Raw genomic sequence first — 19,628 nt, 5'->3', positions numbered from 1 at the left:
GATCTGAAGAATTCTGTGAGAAGGGGCAAAGAAAAAATGAAAAGAAATCAACTTCTAGGACATTATTTGAAGGGATTAAAATCAAGATTGTTAAAAGAAATTAATATAAAGTTGGTTTATTTGAGATGAAAGGTTAAAATAGGTATGTTGTTATCTCTGGTAACCCTTAATGGACTTTTGCTGATCAGCACTGAATGATGAGGTTTTAAGGATTTGTTTACAGATAAGTGGGAAGAAGAGATTATGTGTTGTATTCTAAGAGAAGGTGATAAGCTACTAAAATTGTTTATACTTGTGATGAAAGGGAAGTCATCTATATATTTCTTTTCTTCTTCTTTACTATATTCTTATTTTTTCTTTCTTTTCTATTTTTTTCTTTTCTGCACTTTCTATTTTTTCCTTTTTTATTTTTCTTAGTTTGTATTAGTTTTTATCTTTTTAATTGTAATGTTTAATACATTTACCATTAAAAAAAAGAAACTGAGAGATTGTGAGTTCTAGTCCTGCCTTAGTTACGCAGCCAATTGGGTGGCCCTGGGCAGTCCCTCTCTCTCAGCTCTAGGAAGAAGGTAATGGGAAACCACTTCTGAAATTTTGCCAAGAAAACTGCAGGGACTTGTCCAGGCAATTGACAGAAGTTAAAGGTGAAAAAAAGAAAAGAAAAAAAGAAAAAAGAGAATAGCCAAAAAAAACATACAAAAAGGATTTAAATATTTTTTAGTGTTTTTATCACACACTCACTTTTCTCCATTATGTTCTTGCCATCTGGCTTATATGTGGACTGATAAAAAACCTCAATGGGCCTTGAATTTCCAGATCTATAGCTTTATAATTAATTCACCCTCTAGAGTGGTATGAATGTCCAATGGGACATGTCAATGTTACTCTTCCTTTTTGCAAACAGCGCTTACCCCAAGGTCTCGAGAATTGTCAACATGAACAGACACGTAACGAGCATTAATTCCTTTCATACAATTAATTGTAATGTTTTTGGTTTTATTTTTGTCTTCATCGCCTGATTCCCAAAAGGTTTCCGTTGACCCATCTGTCAAACTACCAATCATTGCTGGTCGGCTTGAAGTTTTTATATCAACGATGTTAGTTAAGTCCTTCAGGCAGATTACTATACACGATTCCTATCAAAACAAAGAAGTTTCACAGTAAAACACACTACTGTCATTAAAGTTAATTTAGTAAAGTATTTAATGTAAAAAAGTAGACTTCAGGCCAACATTACTGAATGTGCCCAGTGCCCCCTCCCTTTATTTATTCATTTAAATCAGTCTGGGCAAACGTTTTTCTGCTCAGATTTGTGATATGCTAGGTGTGCCCAGCGGGAGCCAAATGCAAACATTTTCCCAATCATTCTATACACCAGAAATCACCCACTCGAAGAAACCATTTTGACAAGGTATTTCTCTGGAGCCAGGGATGCTCATCAGCTGCTTTCACGGTAACCATGAGACATGACTTGCCTGATTCAAAGCTTCAAAGCCAGACTGGATGCTAATACTAAAGCTCTCCTCACTGTCTCCATCATCGGATTTGGAAAGAATGTTGTTGATGTGGTGAAAGACGTTGCTCTGGTGCAGAAACTGATGATCAGATTGCTTGAATTTGAGGCTCCAGCATCTGAAAAAGAAGGCAATAATTCTGCCTTTTCCATTTCAAAGCTTCCAAAGATGCATCCTCCCCCATCACACACCATTCAACCAACACCCAGAGCAACAGGAACCAGCACCAGAGCAATCAGAGAAGAGCCAATACCCCCATCAAGGCTGGTAGACCAGCTACCACATATAAACAGCCAGCAAACTCCACTCCGTCTGCACGGATGTGGTTACCTGGCCTGGTATTGAAATGTCTGCAGGAAGAGACGTGAATTCAGAGAATGCCAAGAACCCAAGAATTCAACCCTGAGTGACCTGTATTCTCTGCCACGGCAGCTTCCAAGAACATTTGGAAAGGGCAAACGGCCCTCTGCTAGGTGCGAACTCTGTGGCACTACGTGCTAAGCTCACAAGTTTGTACACATAAGGAGAACACGCTGTTAAACTAACCCCTCTGCGCAACACAGATTACAAGTAGACTTGTGAGTAGCCAAATGCTCAGTTTTCTGCAGTGTTATTTCCCCCCCACCCCCACCAAAAAACCCAGAATGGGAATAAAATAAGTTGGCCTCTGGGAAGCAAACTGTTCTGTTGCTGACTCCCCCACCCCAAACAAACTTCTGCCATGGTACTGCTGAAATTCAGCCATTGGGATAACAAATTCTGATGGCACAACCTGGGGAAAGTGGGTTGTTTTTAAAGGTAGATGGGGGGGTAGATCGTCTTCTGGACAGTTCTCGGACCCCCATTCCCATCAGTAAACTTCCAACAATGGGCTCCAAATGGGTCAAATCGAATGACAACGTGGCACCACCAGAAGGCTTATGCGGTCTCCAACTGGAGGGCGGGGCTCCAGAAGAAGCCTTCGAAAATAGCACCACCACCTGCACGTCCACGCCACCGATGCCCAATTTGCAGCTTGGGGGAGACAGCCAGTGCCCAGCACACAAAGGAGCAGGGGGACCCATGGGCAAAAGACACTCCAGCCACCACTGCACCAGTGTTTTCACGGGTGAAATTCTGACTCAGCCCTAAAGCTTTATTTATCTCGGTCCCGTTGCTCCAGTCCAGGATGGCCTACCTCAGAGCCATCTGCTGCAAAGAACTCCCACTGGGTAGCAACATCATCAGGTCAGAGATGGTCTGCAGCAGACGATGGAAAGTGTGAGGCAGGGGATGCGCTGCTTCTCCAGCAATCACAATATCTGACAATGGGTGCTCGCAGACCCTGGTGTCCTTTTCCTACACATCAAACACAAGGGACATTTAATTATTTACTTAATGCTGTTCCGCATTGCAGTTTTCCCATGAAGACTTATAGCATAAAAAAAGGCTGTGGAGCAGTAGAGCAAATTCATAAAACAATAGGATCCATTTCAAAGACTAAATAGGCCAAATCCAAAATTTAAATAACCTACAAAAAAGTAAATGTAAAGGCCCTGCTTTAAAGGTTTACTAGCATAATGGGAAATATGCTGGAAAAAAGCTAAGAATCCATAATAACTTATCTGAGTCATCATTTTTAAAAAGATCCATCATCCTGAAAAACCTGCCAGATGTTGAGGGAAAAATATTGTGGTCTACATTTCATGATTTATCTCAAGGCTAAGAAATGCCTTCAACTTTTTTCATTATTGTTTAACTACAGCCAGCCTTCTAAACTCCTGCATTGTTTTAAACATGACAATGTGCCAGTCCATGTTCCTAGCTATTTTATGCAACGACTAGTTTAAGCCATTGCAAATTTAATCTCCATTTTTTAAAATAAATAAAATGACTCTCTCTGGAATTAAGATACCATTCGTCAAAGAAGTTGCCAGTTACAGACGCCCTGACTACAAAAATCTGACTTGGTGCAGAGGGGCAAGAATGCTGACTGCCGTATTTGCACCCAGGCAAAGCTGCAGATGCTACGTTTGTGCGCTGACACAGCACATGTTCCGCTTGGCCTCCCAACCAGCTCCTGCGATGCTCCTGCAATGGAACCCTGCACAATCCATGGACTGCTGTAAAAAATAGAGTATTTTTTCACCCACATTTGGGAATATTTGTTTAAAAATATTCCCAAAAAGGTATAAATGGATACTGGTTTCTAGAACACTAAGCAAAATACAATCACGTTGACTTACTTGCTCAATATTTTCTTTGTTGGCCTTGTTTTCCTCATCCTCTTCTTCCTCAGCCTCCACTGGGGCTGGAGTAAGAGAAGCCACAAAATGCCAAAGAATATCATGAAGAGATGTGGTTTGTATGACGTTACAGAGAAGCCAGTTAAAAGCCTAAGGAAAAACAAAAAGGGAAACAGAAGAGAAAATGCCAGACTTTAGGATTCCAACACATAAACACTGTTCAATTCATCAGAGCAAGACAATCGCATTCTAACTAAAAGGGGACTGTAATTTTTCATCCTCCTGTATCTCAGCAAGGAAGGTCAAGCACAGAATTACAGGCCTGGCACAGCACACAGGAGGATGATCTGGGGGGATGTGGCCCAACAAACAGACATAAGCCAGTGGGGCTGAAGCAGCAGCTACAAGACCCACACGGCTGTGGATTGTATAAACAGAAGCAGTGCTTCAACAGGAAGGAACAGCTCCTCTGTTCTCCTATGGGCGATTAGAGTGCAGTGGGCCCACTGTGTTCTGGGCACCACATTTTAAAAGGGATTTGAAAAACAGGAGTGGGCTCAGAGCAGAGCTTCTAGACCCCTGTGGGGTTGGATTCCCAGCCCTCTGAGGAACTGTCAAATGAAAGAGCCTGCTCAGAGGTTGGAGCCCCTGCTGAACCTGCAAGCAGGGTGGCATTCTGTGGCGGATGGCCCGGGATATTCCTGTATGAGCAAGGAACCACTCTGGGGACCTGGAAAGATCCATTCTAAGGGACACATCCAAAGCAGGCACAGGTATTTGGGAAGTGTGGAAGCTCCTCAAAAGTCCCTTTTTCCTGGGCTTGTACAAAAGGTGCGCAGACCCAGGAAAACACATGCCTTGTCACTGCTTCTTTCCCCAAGCAGCCCCTGGCCTACCACGACATCTACAAAAGGGCACAGCTCCTTTAGGGTGCCACCAACCACCAGGAAGGGCCCCCAGGCCGCATCTGAAATGCCTCTGATCTGAATACTGCACACATCTCTGTTCTTCCCCTCTACAGACATATTTTTGTGGCTAACTGAAGTGACAAAAAACTAGGAGAAACAAAAATACTGAAGCCAGCAAGAAACTGCCTGGGGTGCCAAAACAGGTAAGATGTCCGGAAGGCCCTGCAAGTGGCACGGAGGTCTTCCGTCTTCAAGGATGTGAGGAGGAAATTTAAGGTAGGCTGGATGCCTTCAGTCTTAGACTGGATAGGAGGTACATAGGGAGGCAGTCATTCCAGTTTGAACCAATGGCAACTTCTCAAACCCTCAGCAGGCCAGCCACGCACAAATAAAGGACTGCAGACCCTCAGGTTTTTCTTATAACAGAGAAGCTCTTTTAACCAGAATTTGGAGCCAAGCAATGGCAGAGCAGGTGGACTTGCCCCTCCTCCATTTGTGATTCCCGCTCCTCAACCACTTCTTCCCCAAGCAGATCCATTAGTAGTTCACATCCAAGTAATTAATAACCTTTGGGAAGGAAAGCCGCTTGCGTGGGCTTCACAGACTCCTTCCAACTGAAGGAGATGCTATAGACCAGGGTTTTTCAACCAGGGTTCCATGGCACCCTAGGGTTCTGTGAGAGATCACTAGGGGTTCCCTGGGAGATCACAACTTATTAAAAAATTATTTCAAATTCAGGAAAATTTACATTAAAGAAGTAAGTTTCATTCTTTATTTTCAGTTTAAGAACTGTTAATGCACATATACAGGCCTACACATGAAACGAACATCATAATTTTGTAACTTCTAGCCTATATTTGAGCCTGAATGTGCAGGGGTTCCCCAAGGCCTGAAAAGTATTTCAAGGGTTCCTCCAGGGTGATAAAGTTGAGAAAGGCTGCTAAAGACTAAGTCTGAAAATCAATGCATGCCAGGAGTGCTCCTCACCACACTATGGCTTCCTCTGGGTCTCTAACTAACATATATGTATGGAACAACTTCTTACAGAAGAACAAGGAAGTGAGAAACAGTATTAGGCATTATACTTGCACAAGCTTTGCACATTAAACTGAGGCGGCTAACCCACCCTGATGACTGCTGGATAAAAGGGCAGCATAAGCAGCTGAGGAGGGTGCGATGCAGTACGTGACTTGAGACAAAGATACTGTCAAGCCTTACCAGGTAGACCAAACAGGAAACATGGCCAGATGAGCTAATTCTGCTTTATTGTAAAGCTACGTTGACAGAATCTTACAAGTCTGAAAATACAATTCTACTGCCGTCTCTTTTTACAGCCTGAGAACTCAGGGAGGGTCACTCCTGAGCCTCTTGCCTCACCCACTATGCAGCTGTGGGGTATGCTCCCTCTTATTTGACTGTTTCCCAGGCAGCATCTCTTCGACCAGTCTCCCAAGGTCATTCCCACATAGTATTACAGATACAGCCTCCCCTCCACATCACAAATCTGATTGGTAATTTCCCAATGCCTTCGTGTGAACGATGAGCAGTAATATAGCTGATGTTCTTAAGCAGAAGTCCTGCTGGAGCATAATTTATTTGCAAGATAATTAATATTAATTACCTCCATAGCAAACACCCGGCAAGCAGATTTTCTTAAAGCTTGTTTCATGGCTATTTCAAGTCCCTCCAAGTCATGATGTTGAATTACAAATGCCAGAACAGGCCACTGGAAGTTTCTCTCTCCTCTGGAAAGAGAGCTGTGGGCGGAGATTAACCGAGAGAGTTCAGGAGATGGATGTCTCAGAAGAGAGGACCCCACTTCTAGTTGAAGGCAGAAACACATGAAAACATTAGAGGAATAGTTTTGTTGCAGACGGTCAGCATTAAACTAGCAACATTGCACATGATATCTTCAGCTGCTTTAAAATGTCATGCTGTACTCTGCCTCTTGGGAATTCCAACTGCTACCTTAATTGTCAAACCAACGTCTTGGTTTTCGATCCTTAAATACTGTGATCCTGTTAACACTGATCCATTTCTGACAGTGTTATAAATGCCGATTTAGCCTAGTCCAAAGAATCATGCCACACACTCAACGGTTTACAAAAGACTGGAGAGCTGGGCACATCTAAATTGCTCTTTGGAAACTGGCCTTAATGGGCCATCATTTAAGGGCGCTGGATTTTTACTCTGAGAGGAAGCTTTTTTGCTGCAACACCATGTCAGGGTTTCTGGATTCTCCCTAGAGCTGAATGAAGGCGTTTTGGGGGAAGCCTGCCCATGATCCGCTGCCATCCGACCTGTGAACTGCCACGGCTGCGTGAACTCCCTCAGGAGGGCAAGCAGAACAATGACATCTGTGCTGGAGAGGCTGCAGGGCAGCACCGGTGACCACTTTTAAGAAAAGCAGCATACAGCCTCCTCTGGGGAGGACCTTTCAGGATAGGTCATATTTGGTGGTCAGTCAGTTTTATACCTACCTGCTTTTCCCTCTGGGGCTAAATGCAGCATGCATGTTGCTCCCTCTTTTATTTCCCCCCACAACAACAACAGCCCTGTGAGGTGGGCGGGGGAGAGAGGGAATAGCCCTTGGGTCCCAGGGAGCATTCGTGGTTGAGAGGGACCAGATCTAGGGCTCCCTCGGTCAGCCCAGCAGCCTCCCCACGACCACCCAAAGGGCACCATGCAACGGGCTTCCCCCAGCTGACCGAGATGAGGTGCTCCAGCCTGATGTCTTTGACTTAAATGGCCATGTTAAATGCCAGCATGATCACACTGAGGCTTGGCACGCCTCACACCAAAGAACCAAAGAAAGGACCGGGTGCCCACCCAGCTCAGCTCAGCATAGCAATTCCAACTCAGCCACCCAAGAGGGGCTGCCAACTCCCCCCAAAGGAACTTTTCTCCCAACACACAAGGGGGAGATCTGCCTTCTGTAATTTAACTCATGATTCTGGCACCCGGATCCTGCGCTCTGGCAGAGGCCCTGACCTTCCTTTTGGGATCCTGGAGAGGGCAACTGCATGCCCCTCCCTCTCATTTCCCTTCCCCATTTCTTCAGTCCCTGATCAGCCAGGTTGCTCAGTTCCAGTTGTCTGCATCCCTCTTCCAAACCCAAAGGGCTCAAAGGTTCAGTCTGGCAGTTTGGGAATCCCTGACGGGCCATGGCTACCATGGCTCTGGAGTGCGTGCAGCCTCCTAAGGGGGCAGGGGGGGACCCTGTCCAGGGCATAGTCGGACCGCTGAGGCCAAGCCCTGTCCCAAGGCGTGATCTGGGGAAGGGATGGCAGGCCCCATGCTGCAAGGATGGCTCACAACGCCCAAATCCAGGCAGCCCCAGCAGGTTCAGGGCTAATGCTGCTCCCAAGGGGCTGCTCTGTGGGGGTGGGACAGTGCCGGGCCGGCCAAGAAGAAGAGGCACCATTAGGACCTCTAGGTGGGGCATTGGGAGGACCCTCAAGGCCAGGAGCCTGCTCTCAAACAAGGGCTCCTTCCTCAGCACTGGGGAAAGCCACCCCCCACCCCAGCTGTGCTGCTCCTTGGCAGGAAAGGCAAGGAGTGGGGAGTGGTGAAGACAGGGTGGAGGAGGGGGCAGTTCCTCCTCTGTGGCAGGGAAGGGGGCTGTCCCAAAGCGCAACCTGAGCTTTGTGGGTGTGCTCTGTTATCTGTGAAGGCACAGCAGGGCAGGCCCATGCCAAGGCCACAGAGAAGAGCACAGCACAGGCATGCCCCACCGGGACCCCAAGGGGGAGCTGTTCACCTCCTTACCTGCATCTCCACTGTTAACTCTCCTTCTGGGGATGGCCTTGACCCGGGCAGGCAGAATGGAATGCGGTTTGTCATATTCCGAGGCAACGACTGAATAGGATCTTTGAAAAACAGTACGTTTTGCAAGATCTGTATCTGTAATGGGGCTGGTCTCTAAACTGGAAGAAGAGCAGAATGCTATTCCAATTTTCAAGCCATGTTAGCACTCCAGTCCACCCACACAAATAACACACACACACACACACACACACACACACACAGAGAGAGAGAGAGAGAGAGAGAGAGAGAGAGAGAGAGAGAGAGAGAACTGCTTTCAAATGTTCCTTAACAGTGTTGTCTGCTGTCAGAGAATGTGTGATTATAATGACAAACCAAGATCAGGTATTTCCAGGGAAGAAGAAACATTTACCATTAAATAGGCAGATACCAAACTGGGTTCCCACATCCTATTTCTGGTATCTTTCTTCGGAGGAGAAAAGTGCTGCCTTGGATTTTGCCTACTCAGTGCTCTATCATGCACATTTGAATATTTTTAGAGCAGAACTTAAAAGTTATCCAGATTGACACAATCAAATCCTCAATTTCAATTTACATGAATCCTTTTCCACGAACAGACATTGCATTATTACTCATTCAATAAAATCTCCTGGTTGAAAATTGGTATGGTGACAATTAGTGCAATTAATCAGAGGCTCTCCTTGAACAGAGATGAGTTTTCACACACAACTTTCTGATTTCAGGAAGTGGCAAGAAGTCCCTGGCTTATGGGCTCTTAAAAATAAACCAGGGACTGCCTTAAAAACAACCCTTGCACATGCATGAACAGAAAGAACTGTAGGGTGGGGGGCTGTCCTCAGAGGAGCCCGAAGGCTGGCCTGGCTGGGGATCAGCAACCCCCGGCGTCCCTCCCCCATCCCACCCCTCTCTCTCGGCGGGCTCCCCTTCTCTTTTAGAACGGGGTGGGTGTGTGAAGCAAGTTTCTGTGGACAAGAGCAGTTGGAATCAAGGAATCTCTTCAGTTGGATACCTTGTTTTACAGGCAGTTTATTTTCATTACTAGTCATTGATCTGTATTTACCTTCGTTGTCATTTAATTGGTCAGTCCTGGCCCTGCCCATTAGGCAGGATTGTCAGGGCTGGATTCAGATGACCAAGTGGGAAAGCTCAGCCCTGCACAGGATTTTTACTATTTATATTTATTGTTTGACCTACCCTTGGGGGGGGGGCAGGGGCAGCACGTTTGAATCTTGTTCAATTCAGGATTGTCCTCCTTTCAGATAAATATGGCAGCATTTAGTATATCAGCATGCATTAACGTCAGAGTGGTGTACCTTGGCGGCATGGATTTCATGTTACTTTCTGGCTCCTCAAACACATTAGGACTGGCATCAGGAGTAACAGATATATAAGGTGCAGGCACTGAAGTTGAACGCAAATACCTCATCTCATCTTGAAAGAGGTTGTCATCTTGATAGCCAACAAAGTTTTCATGATGATGCCTGACCAAAAAAATGCACATCAGTAAAGCCAAACTCTTTTCAGTCCAGTAACTCTAAACCCAAGATAAGAATCAGTGCACGCTATTATTTATAAATAAACTATCCATTAAACTTATCTGAAAATTGTTGAATTTCTTGTCAGTATCTCAGACAGTAGTATCAGAACCATTACCCACACTAAATCTCTCTGTTTTTAAGGTCTGAGCATTTGTGGCAGTTTTCAGCATTACAGGGTTGCCTGCTCAAAATCTACAGCACTCGTCTTTTTGTGCCACACAAACACACCATTATGCCAGGACAGGATCAGCAGGAGGGCACCCAACCTACACTCCTTCTTGGAAACCCATCAAGAAACTGGGCTTAAGGCAAAATCAGGAGCAAGTAAAGACATCTTAGATACTTTTATTATTTCCTCATTGGTCCAACTCTACAGCGCTTCTGAGCCCCTGAACGCCCTGAAGTGCCTGGAAGCGAGGGTGGAACCCCTGCTCAGGGCTTGGAAAGGAGCCACTGGGAGTACCAAACCTGACAGTTAGACTGAGATGTTGACGAAAATGTGGGAGGGCCACTTTGGACCGATATCAATAAAATAGGGGCCAGGCTACCTGAGGGACTGCCTCTTCTCTGTTATGTCAACCCGTCCCACCCAGTCATGCAGAGAGGGCATGTTGCGGACCCTGTCGGTAAAATAATTCCATCTGGCGGGGGTCCAGGAGGCGGGCCTTCTCTGCAGTAGCTCCTGCCCTCTGGAACATCTTGCCCCTGGAGGTGAGGTTAGCCCCATTGCTCCTGGCCTTCTGGAGGAATCTGGTGGCTCTGCCACCTGGCCTGGGGCGGGGAGGGGAATGGTCATGCCTGGGGATGGCTAGTGCCCTAGAGCACTTGTTGCATACAAGGACTGAGTTATTTGCCATTTAGATTCTATTTTTATCTATAATTATTTATTTGTAACTGTTTTTAAATATTGTATTTTTATATATTGTACATTTATTGCATATTTATTGTTTTATTGATTATTGTTGTAAACTGCCCAGAGTCCCTCTGATGGGAGGAGATGGGTGGTGACAAATTTGATAATAAATAAAAAAATAAATTAAATTAAATTAAATTTTAAAAAATGGCATGGCTGCGTCCACAAAGCCCCAGGAGTTGAGATCAGCTGCAGGGGCTGTCCTCCCATTAGGATTTAGCAATTCTTATAAACAAGAAATACATTACAAATTCTTATAAAGCACAGCTCCACTGCTCTTACCTCGCTAAGGTCTGAAGATAGAGGCAAGGCATTTTAACGGGAAAATCCTCAGAAATGCCTTCCTTAACACTGGGAAGCTGGGACTGGAACGGCTTGGATGGGTGGTAGCACAAGAGAGAGGGCTCAGCAGCACTGCTCAAGGCCAGCAAGAACAGGGCATTCCCTTTGATCACTTGGTGAGCCTCCATAGTGGGCAAGGCACGGGGGGTCTTCACCTGCGTTGGCTTCCTCCTTGACTGCTTGACCTGCAAGGAAACAAGTAAGGAGGGCTGATCCGAGAGCAGAGCCCACACAGCCCTTGGCGCCAGGCTCAGAATTAACACACCTGCCCGTCCTGTGCGCTGACTTCTTCCCTATCTGTCCACAAGGGACCACCCTCTGGGTTCTGTGACACCGTGGAAGCGACTCCTGGCCAAGCGTCCTGGCAACCCAGGCGCCTTTCCACGGACCTGGGCTGCCGGGCCAGAGGGGAATACGAACTTAGGCCCCAGTGCCTAGAAGACAGCCCAGCAAAACCCCACCCTGCTTGGGGGAAGCAGAGGAGAAGTACCTTTTCTCTCGCTGCTGCCTGCTTTTCCCGGAGATACTTTTCCCTGCAGCGGTCGCAGACAAGATACCATGTGCTTCCTCCGATGCCACCGTCCCCACAGTTCCCGGCCCATCCTCCGCAAAAGTGCCCAATGCTGTTGTAGCCCTGTCCGTCTGCGTAGCGGCCGCAACCTTCCACAACAGAACGTCACGTTAAAGAGGAAGATCTGCCAGAGCCACTGCTGGATCAAGCGTTCGCAGACAGGGCCAGCCTTATCAGAAAAGGTTCGTTACTGTAACATCAACCCGGATGCACCAGTTTTTGAATACCAGACAACTCCCTCTGGTGCTTGAGACCACCTCAGTGCAGGAAAGCTGGGTTGAAACGTTCACCAAGCACGATCCTGGGACGGACGACCCTTCCTCGACACGGGCATCAGGAGCCCTGGGAACAGGGAGGGTCCTTCAGCCTAGGCGACCACCCGCCCTAGAGACGATGCACCTCCTGCCTTCCAATGAACCGTTTGGGCCATTCCCATAATGGTGCTGCTTCCTAGCTAAGAGGAAAATACAGTTCCCAGAATGTCTGCCATCTACAGAAAAGACTGGTGGTTCTCTGAAAACCTTATTTTCTGGGACCCTCAGCAGCTGGGATATGACCCCAGCAGACCCCGTCTGTGGAGGCCACTGGGCCAGGCTTTCCCATGTTGGCGACCTCCAGATGGAGAGACCTGAGCCCCCGAATTCCCACCTTGCATGGACAGCACTGAGACTTCTGGGGGCTGATACATTCCCCTGGGCAACCAAGCCAAGCCAATTAAACAGGAGGTGGGGCATTTGTAGTGGAGAAGGGGAGAGGCTTCAACCCCATTGAACTTCCAGTACTACAGTATAATTGGGTGCATCAGAATAAAGCAAAGTCATTAATCAATTGTTCTATCTGCTGAACAAAAAACCAAAAGATATATTCTAGTTTCTGATCTAAGATGGGGAATTTAAGAGATTAAACCAACAAAAACCAATAATTTCTGTCTCAGCAACACTTATAGATTTGTGGAATGCCGCTGCTGAAGCAAAGCAAGCGTACAGTCGAGATCCATTTTCTGGGCTGTGCTCCAACGTGAAAAACCAGAGACATTGGAGTCACGGGGCCCTCTTCCCTGGGGCACCCCAGAAGAACCTGCTGGTAGTGGGGGGGGGGGGCTCCCTCCTCTGGTTTGCTGCCTGAACCGCCGTCTCTTTAGCTGGGCCTAATCCGAGAGGAAAAGGCCAGGGGTGGCTCAAGGCAAGGCGAGGCGAGGCTTTATGTGGAAAGGCACCTCCTTCCCTCTCTTGCACGTGGCCACAGCAGGCATGACAGAACTGAACACACACCTGGCAGCCTCCCGCGTCTCCACCCCTTGGTTCCCTGCAGGACAGTCCTCTGGGTTTCCCCTGGACTGAGCCCTCCTACCTGGATGGGCTTGCCTCATGTGGTAGGTCACTGGATACGGGTGGGACTCCCCGCACAATTCACAAATGGTATCCTTCTCCGGACGCTCCCCTGCGAGCTGAGCCATTTCCCCGAAGAGGTTTCCCCTAGGCCTGGCCTCGGCCTTCTCCTTCTTCTTCTTCTCCTTTTTGGACTTCTTGCTCTCTTTCTCGCTCTCCTTCTTCTTCAGCACGGCACAGGAGCCAGGGCTGGGGAAGATCATGTTCTGGGAGGCTGCCTTGATGGTCGCCAGAGAAATGTCTTCCCAGAAGGCCACCAGGTGCTGCAGTGTTAACGGCAGAGGTGACTTGGCCTTCAGCGCATGGTGGTGGCTGGAGCCATCAAAAGGGGCCACTTCGGGTTTCCCGTCCTCGCAGCGCTCGTGAAGAGGTGGCTCCTTCAGCATCGATAAGACCTTGTTCTTGTTGATGCTGCCCATTTTGGATATGTCGGGCCCGTGAGGAGCTATGTTGAACATGTTTAGTGCAGAGGATATTTCCAGGGAGTGACGGTTCTTCAGCTTGGTCTCTTTTTCCTCAGCAGGCGCCTGGCCTAGATTGCTTCGGATCGGCGCATGCTCTTTAGAAAGCTCAGGGTTGAACTTCAGAAATGAGGAGCAGGCCATTGCGTCGTGGACGATGCCCTCATGCCACAGGAAAGATGCAAAGACGGTCCGGGCACATTCAGCGACGGAAGGAGACATGGCTGGCTTGGCAGGCTCCACCGACCGGGCCCCCTCACCCTTGAACAGGCAGACCGACCTCTCCTTTTTGGGCCTGGCGTGCCTGGCAGCACACTTCCGGCCCACCTTGGGGGAAGCCCTCGTGTCCTGCTCATCCCTCAGGGGAGCCTTCCCTATGCTGAAGTGAACTTTGCTCAGGCCCTCATCCAGGCTCCTACATTCGGAGCTATCCTCGCACGTGTTATTGGTAACGCTGCTTGTCTTCAAAGTACTGGACGTGCAGACTTCCACAACTTCACTGTGAAGGTTTTCTTGTACAACGTGAGGAGAAGGGGCTCTACTTTCTGTTTCAGTCACAGGTTTTCCATCTTTGGGTGGAATTTTGGGTTTAGGTGAAGTGGATCTTCCCCTTATTGGTTCAGTTAGAGGCACCTTCTTTTTGCGAAGAGTATCTGGGTCCAGTGTGTAAGAATCTGATTTAGACCGCTCCCGAGGAGGATCCAGCTTTGTCTTCAATGGAGTGGAGGGTTTCTGGGAAAGAGGCTTCTCATGAGGAGATGATGACCGCCGAGAACCAGCACCAGATGTGCAGGACTTTCCCGATGACAGTGTCTTTGGAGAGGAGGCCCGAGTTCCTGGGCCCGGGGATTCTGCCCGAAGGGAAGGCACCGTCCTCCCCTCAGATCTTAAGGTCTGAAGAGTGTTGTGATTTGGAGACAATGACCTGCTGTGGGAATCGGACCTCAGCTTGGCAGTATCTGATTTCAGCATCAGAGATTCACTAGCAGACATGCTTTCTGTGTTCCTAGGCTTCTTCTGGTCTGCCACAGTGTGGCTCCAACGCCCATCAGATTTAGGGGGCCTGCTTTCCCATCGGTATTTTAAGGCAACGTCCGACTTCCCTGCCAGAGAAATTGATCTAGCAGCTGCAGTAAAATTCACCCTGTCACCTGTACAATAAATGTTATTATTAGGTTAAAAAGGAAGGATTCATAATACAAACCTTACCATATTGACCAGTCATACAAATCCATTTCTCAGGATTCTCACACCACCAGAAAACCAACACAACTGCTACAGAGACGTTTCCAGTATTATGGGGAAGAGAGAAAAGTGTGACTTCAACAGTTATATGGCCAGAGCCCAAAGATAAGTGAAACTCAGTTGGGCAAATTTTGAGCTTCTGCCCCTCAAAGCTGCTTCTTGGAACCAGTAACTGTTCTAGAATTACATGGGGACAGAAGAGATCACAGCAATAGGATTGTAAACTCAGGAGGGAAGAGGAAGTCCCTTTCTATTTGCAGAAGACCCACCTGGACCTAGGAAATCTCTGGTGACCAGCTGTTAGCCTGCTCAGGTCTTAACAGCACCAACTACCCCTCCAGGGCAGGAAAGGGAATGGGAATCCACACTAGCCAAGATGATCCCAGCTATGGCCAAGAAGTCTGGGGTGGGGGGGTGGGGGGGTGTTCTTATTGCTGGGGTGCCACTTTTCATACTGGGGGAGCCACAAAGAAAGGATGTCTGTCTGGAACCAGGCCTCAAGCCTCTGACACGAGGTGCTCTTGGCTTCCCTTGCCTTTGCTGTTTCGTAGAGAAGTGTTCAATAGTGTTCAACACATAGTTAAAAGACCTCCATATGCATATTCTAACTAAACATAACGAATACAAGGTGCTAAGATAAAAAGAAAAAAAGTTATTTCAAGACCTTAAATTAAGCATTTTTTCCTCATTCAGTAGTGACCTATAAAACGTATCATATCACAGCAGGAATTGCTGACAAGACTTACAAGAATTATGCTATTCAGTACCAATATTATTAAGCTGTTCTTAACTCGTTAAAGATGACTTATTACCAGCCATTTGCTCTTCCATGGTCAAAGTGATTTACAGAAAGTATAATGTATGATTTAAGATTAAAAGTAAAGGAAGCGTGTTATAAACAAGTTGGGTGAGACAGCTGAAGTTATGCACTTGCCCCCACAGTGTTCCATAGCTGTACTTTCCCATAAACAATCAAAGCACACAGCAAAGCAAGATTGCAAGATAGTTTTATTTAGAGGGGAGGCTAAGATGGTCAACAAACCTGACAGAATTTTAACATTTCCATTCAAGGTGGGATATAGCCAGAGAGGAAGGGATTGATTCTTCCCATCCTTCTGGCTTGTACCGATGTTCTGCCTATTCTGCTTAGGCACTAAAATCGCAGGGGCACTTGTAACACCTCTCCTTTTCACCAGAAGCCATGGCCTGCAGTTTCAGCCAAGCAACTTTAAGCCTCGGCAGAAGCATGTTTGAGCTGAATGGAATGAGATGGGCAGAGCAGGAAAGCACCTCGCGTTTGAGAACAGCACCCCACCACACACCCCGGTCTCCTGCAGCATGCATACCCACCCTTGAGCTTGCATGAGAGAGATGAGAGAGCGGAGGCAGGAGTGGCTGCATCACTACTTTGGTCAACACGTTCACGACAAGCAAGGCTGCGGGGTGGCGTTTCTAGAGGGGAAAACAGTGGCACAGAAGGAGCAGATTGAATGGAAAAGAGCCAAGATAAAACCAGCACAGCAAGCAATCCAGAGGTGGACATGTTTCTTCTGGGACAAAATCCAATGCACTTTCATTCACTATTCAAGAATTGTCCTAGAAGTCTCAAGCAATCAATTTAGTGCGGGTTTTCAACAGCGCATTATGGAAAATCCTAACCCTAGCCAGATTCTTAAGAGCAGCAGCAAATATTTCTGGAAAACAATGACTCAGTACCTAAAGAACAGTTTTGCACTATTTTCTTCTTTTCCTGCCTCCCTGTTATTGGTCAGCTTTGGGAAAGTCCATACAGCCAAGCATTATTCTGTAACCTGCGTAAATGTTCCCTGTCTTGTCTTTACGTAGGAGTGGTTTGGTCATTATGAGTTAAGAAAAAATTAAACACGCAAAGCATTCGTTGCCCTACAATCATCTGCTCTTTTGAAGTAGGGCCAGTGGCTTCCGTACATTTATGTTTTAAATCCCCCCAGGCCAGTCCTGCTCTCTGTGAACGTGGACAAAGGGAAAGAGGGCTTCCAGGAAGAGAAAGCGCACCCCTGCCATGGGAGGAACAGAACGGGCAAGGGGACTAAGTCTTTGGGTCTCCACAGGAGATTCAGGTGACAGTGATCCCCTAGTTAGAGTCTGACCCAGATCTGCACACAACAGGGACTTCTCAATCAAAGCCACTGTGAATAAAAAGCCTTATTTTAAAGTATGCCGAAATCTGTAAGGCTTTCCATACAGCACCGAGCATAGGGTGGGAAGGGGGAAGAGGAATAGCATGCTTTCTCTCAAGAAGGAATTGTGTCTTAAGTGAGAGTAAAGAGTAAGCTGTAGGTGCTTGGTACCCTGTCTCAAACATTAACCCAAATGAGCACACTGGGATTTCCTTACATATAAACATACAGGATGGACTAAACTGCCATCAAGCAAACATGGCTCCTGCAACAGAAGGCAAAATGCTACTGTCCTTTCTCATCACCACTTAATACCTTCTTCACAGAAAGTGCTCATCATCTCATGGCAAAACAACCAGGAATATGAAAGTGCATTTCAGCGCTGGTGTTGCATTTTCTCCCAATTAAAGTAACAGTTGAAAGGAAATATTTTCTTAGATAAAAAAGGATTAAAGGCCTTTCTGTGCTTCTTTTGATCCCATTAATTTTCAGCTGAGTTTGTAAAAGCTACGTGTTTTTAGAAAACCACATGCAAAGACATATTTAAGATCTCTTATAGTTTGGCTTTTAGCTACTGTATACGAGAATGTAAGCCTCGTGTGGTGCAGGGTGGTAGGTAGCAGTATTGCAGCCGAAACTCTCCCCATGACCCAAGTTCAATCCCAGAGGAAGCTGGATTCTCGGGTAGCTGGCTCAGGTTGACTCAGCCTTCCATCCTTCCAAGGTCGGTAAAAGGAACACCCAGCTTGCTGGGGAAGGTGACGACTGGAGAAGGCAATGGCAAACCACCCCACTATAGTCTGCCAAGGAAACGTCGCCAAATCGGTGTCCCCCCAAAGGGTCAGACATGACTTGGTGCTTGCACAGGGGACCTTTCACCTTCATGTAAGAATGCAGGGAAAAAGGACTAAGAAAGTAAACACAGAGTTTGATTTCCTTTTCAAAGCAATGGAGAGGGTTCTTTTTTTCACAAGTCTTTTAAGCATGGAAGTTATGATTTTTATTTCATTCAAGCTTCCATTAGGCCCTTTGCCAAACCACAGTTGTTCCTTGCAATACGATCGATAATTTGGCTGTTACATGAGCTATCCATCACTCAGATTGGGCATTCCCATCAATGCAGCAGTTCACAAAAGTTCTAAAAGAGTCATTTTTGATGGGCAGTGTGCCAAGTATAAGGAAGCATCCCTTTGTCAAGAGTCCTGACATGCACCAATGCCCTTCCATGAAGTGTTAAAGTACTTATATCCTCTAAAAGGATCAGCACAGATACTTCAAAGACTTTTCATCATGGGCTGTCTCTACATACAGTACTGTGCAAAAGTTTTAGGCAGGTGTGAAAAAATGCTGTAAAGTAAGAATGCTTTCAAAAATATATATTGTAATTGTTTATGTTTATCAATTTACAAAATGCAAAGTGAGTGAAGAGAAATCCAAATCAAATCAATATTTGATTTGAAAATATTATATAAAATAATATTTGAATATTTAAAATATTTAAATATTTTAAAATATTTAAATTTTAAAATATTTTAAATTATTTTTAAAATGAAATTACCAGTTTTTAAGGCATCACAAAAATCTAGACTTCTCACCAAAACTAAGTGGTGCATCTTTTCATCTCAAATAAATTACTTTTGATTTGAGACAACCACCTCTTTGAAAGTTTATAAACCTATTAAAACAATCATTTTAAAGTTATACTGTATATTTCTCAAGAATTCCATCAGCAGTGAAAAAATAGTCAAAATGTGAAATATATATTATTTCAGTGACAAAACACTTAATATTTTAAAACAGAAGTTGGAGGGCCAAAGGTAAAGAAGATGCAAATAAGGGATAGTGGGTAAAATACTCTTTAAGCTTAAATAATTTATTTGAGGATCTATTCTGCCTTAAAGCTGTATCCTCTTGTCAGAAATGCCCACATTACTTTATTACATATGAAAGCTCCATGAGGTGCAGATAAACTGAACCAGTGGACAGTACGAATCAGTCTGGAGGCCGCTAGCATCTGGAGGGGGCAAAACAAACTCAGATTAAATTCTTCTAAGACTGAATTGCTTTTTGTCAATAAACAGTCGCAACAATCTAGGTAGATTCTCTCGATGGGGTCACAAGTAGTTTGTGATTTGGGAGTTCTTCCAATTTATAGTGGCAGATTGGCACAACGGCCAGGGGCCTTTGTCCAGCTTCACTTGAGATGCCAGCTGTGGTGCTACCTCAACTGGCCACAGTGATTTACTCTACGATCATCACATGGTTGGATTACTGCACAATGCTCTCCACTTGGGGCAGCATTTGAAGATGACTCAGAAGATTCAATTAGTCCAGAATGCAGCAGCCAGATGACTGGTGAGATAATCCTGCCACTACAGAGTAACATCGACTTTAATGTGACTGCACTGGATTCTTATTAGCTTCCAGGCCCAATTCAAAATCTCTGTTATTACTTATAAAATTTGTATGGTGCAGCAGGCAGCTCCTTACCAATGTTGACTCCACCTACCAAGTCCAGCGATCTCAGGAGTCCCCACTTCCCCCACCTTGGCCTGTCAGGCTTATGGGAACTGGATGA

The 19,628-nt window shown here is 46.2% G+C and overlaps 1 protein-coding gene across 9 annotated transcripts in view; it reads right to left on the bottom strand.

Moving 5' to 3' along the window:
* Window positions 1-19,628, bottom strand: part of MYCBP2 (MYC binding protein 2) — a 132,435-nt gene that overhangs the window by 18,697 nt on the left and 94,110 nt on the right. For 5 of the 9 annotated variants that reach the window (XM_063304505.1, XM_063304506.1, XM_063304510.1 and 2 more), the window contains 11 exons: window positions 16,242-16,343; window positions 13,148-14,797; window positions 11,717-11,886; window positions 11,167-11,411; window positions 9,747-9,914; window positions 8,416-8,573; window positions 6,269-6,468; window positions 3,740-3,889; window positions 2,692-2,852; window positions 1,476-1,632; window positions 912-1,136 (listed from right to left, as the gene is read on the bottom strand). In XM_063304505.1, coding sequence (XP_063160575.1) covers window positions 912-1,136; window positions 1,476-1,632; window positions 2,692-2,852; window positions 3,740-3,889; window positions 6,269-6,468; window positions 8,416-8,573; window positions 9,747-9,914; window positions 11,167-11,411; window positions 11,717-11,886; window positions 13,148-14,797; window positions 16,242-16,343 — 3,386 coding nt within the window. The remainder of the gene's footprint in view (window positions 1-911; window positions 1,137-1,475; window positions 1,633-2,691; window positions 2,853-3,739; window positions 3,890-6,268; window positions 6,469-8,415; window positions 8,574-9,746; window positions 9,915-11,166; window positions 11,412-11,716; window positions 11,887-13,147; window positions 14,798-16,241; window positions 16,344-19,628) is intronic. The other 4 variants (XM_063304507.1, XM_063304514.1, XM_063304512.1 and 1 more) reach the window with 2 other exon arrangements.

Source organism: Candoia aspera, chromosome 5, assembly GCF_035149785.1.
Source record: "Candoia aspera isolate rCanAsp1 chromosome 5, rCanAsp1.hap2, whole genome shotgun sequence".
In the NCBI taxonomy this organism is placed as follows: domain Eukaryota; kingdom Metazoa; phylum Chordata; class Lepidosauria; order Squamata; family Boidae; genus Candoia; species Candoia aspera.
This window is presented reverse-complemented; position numbering and strand designations above follow the sequence as displayed.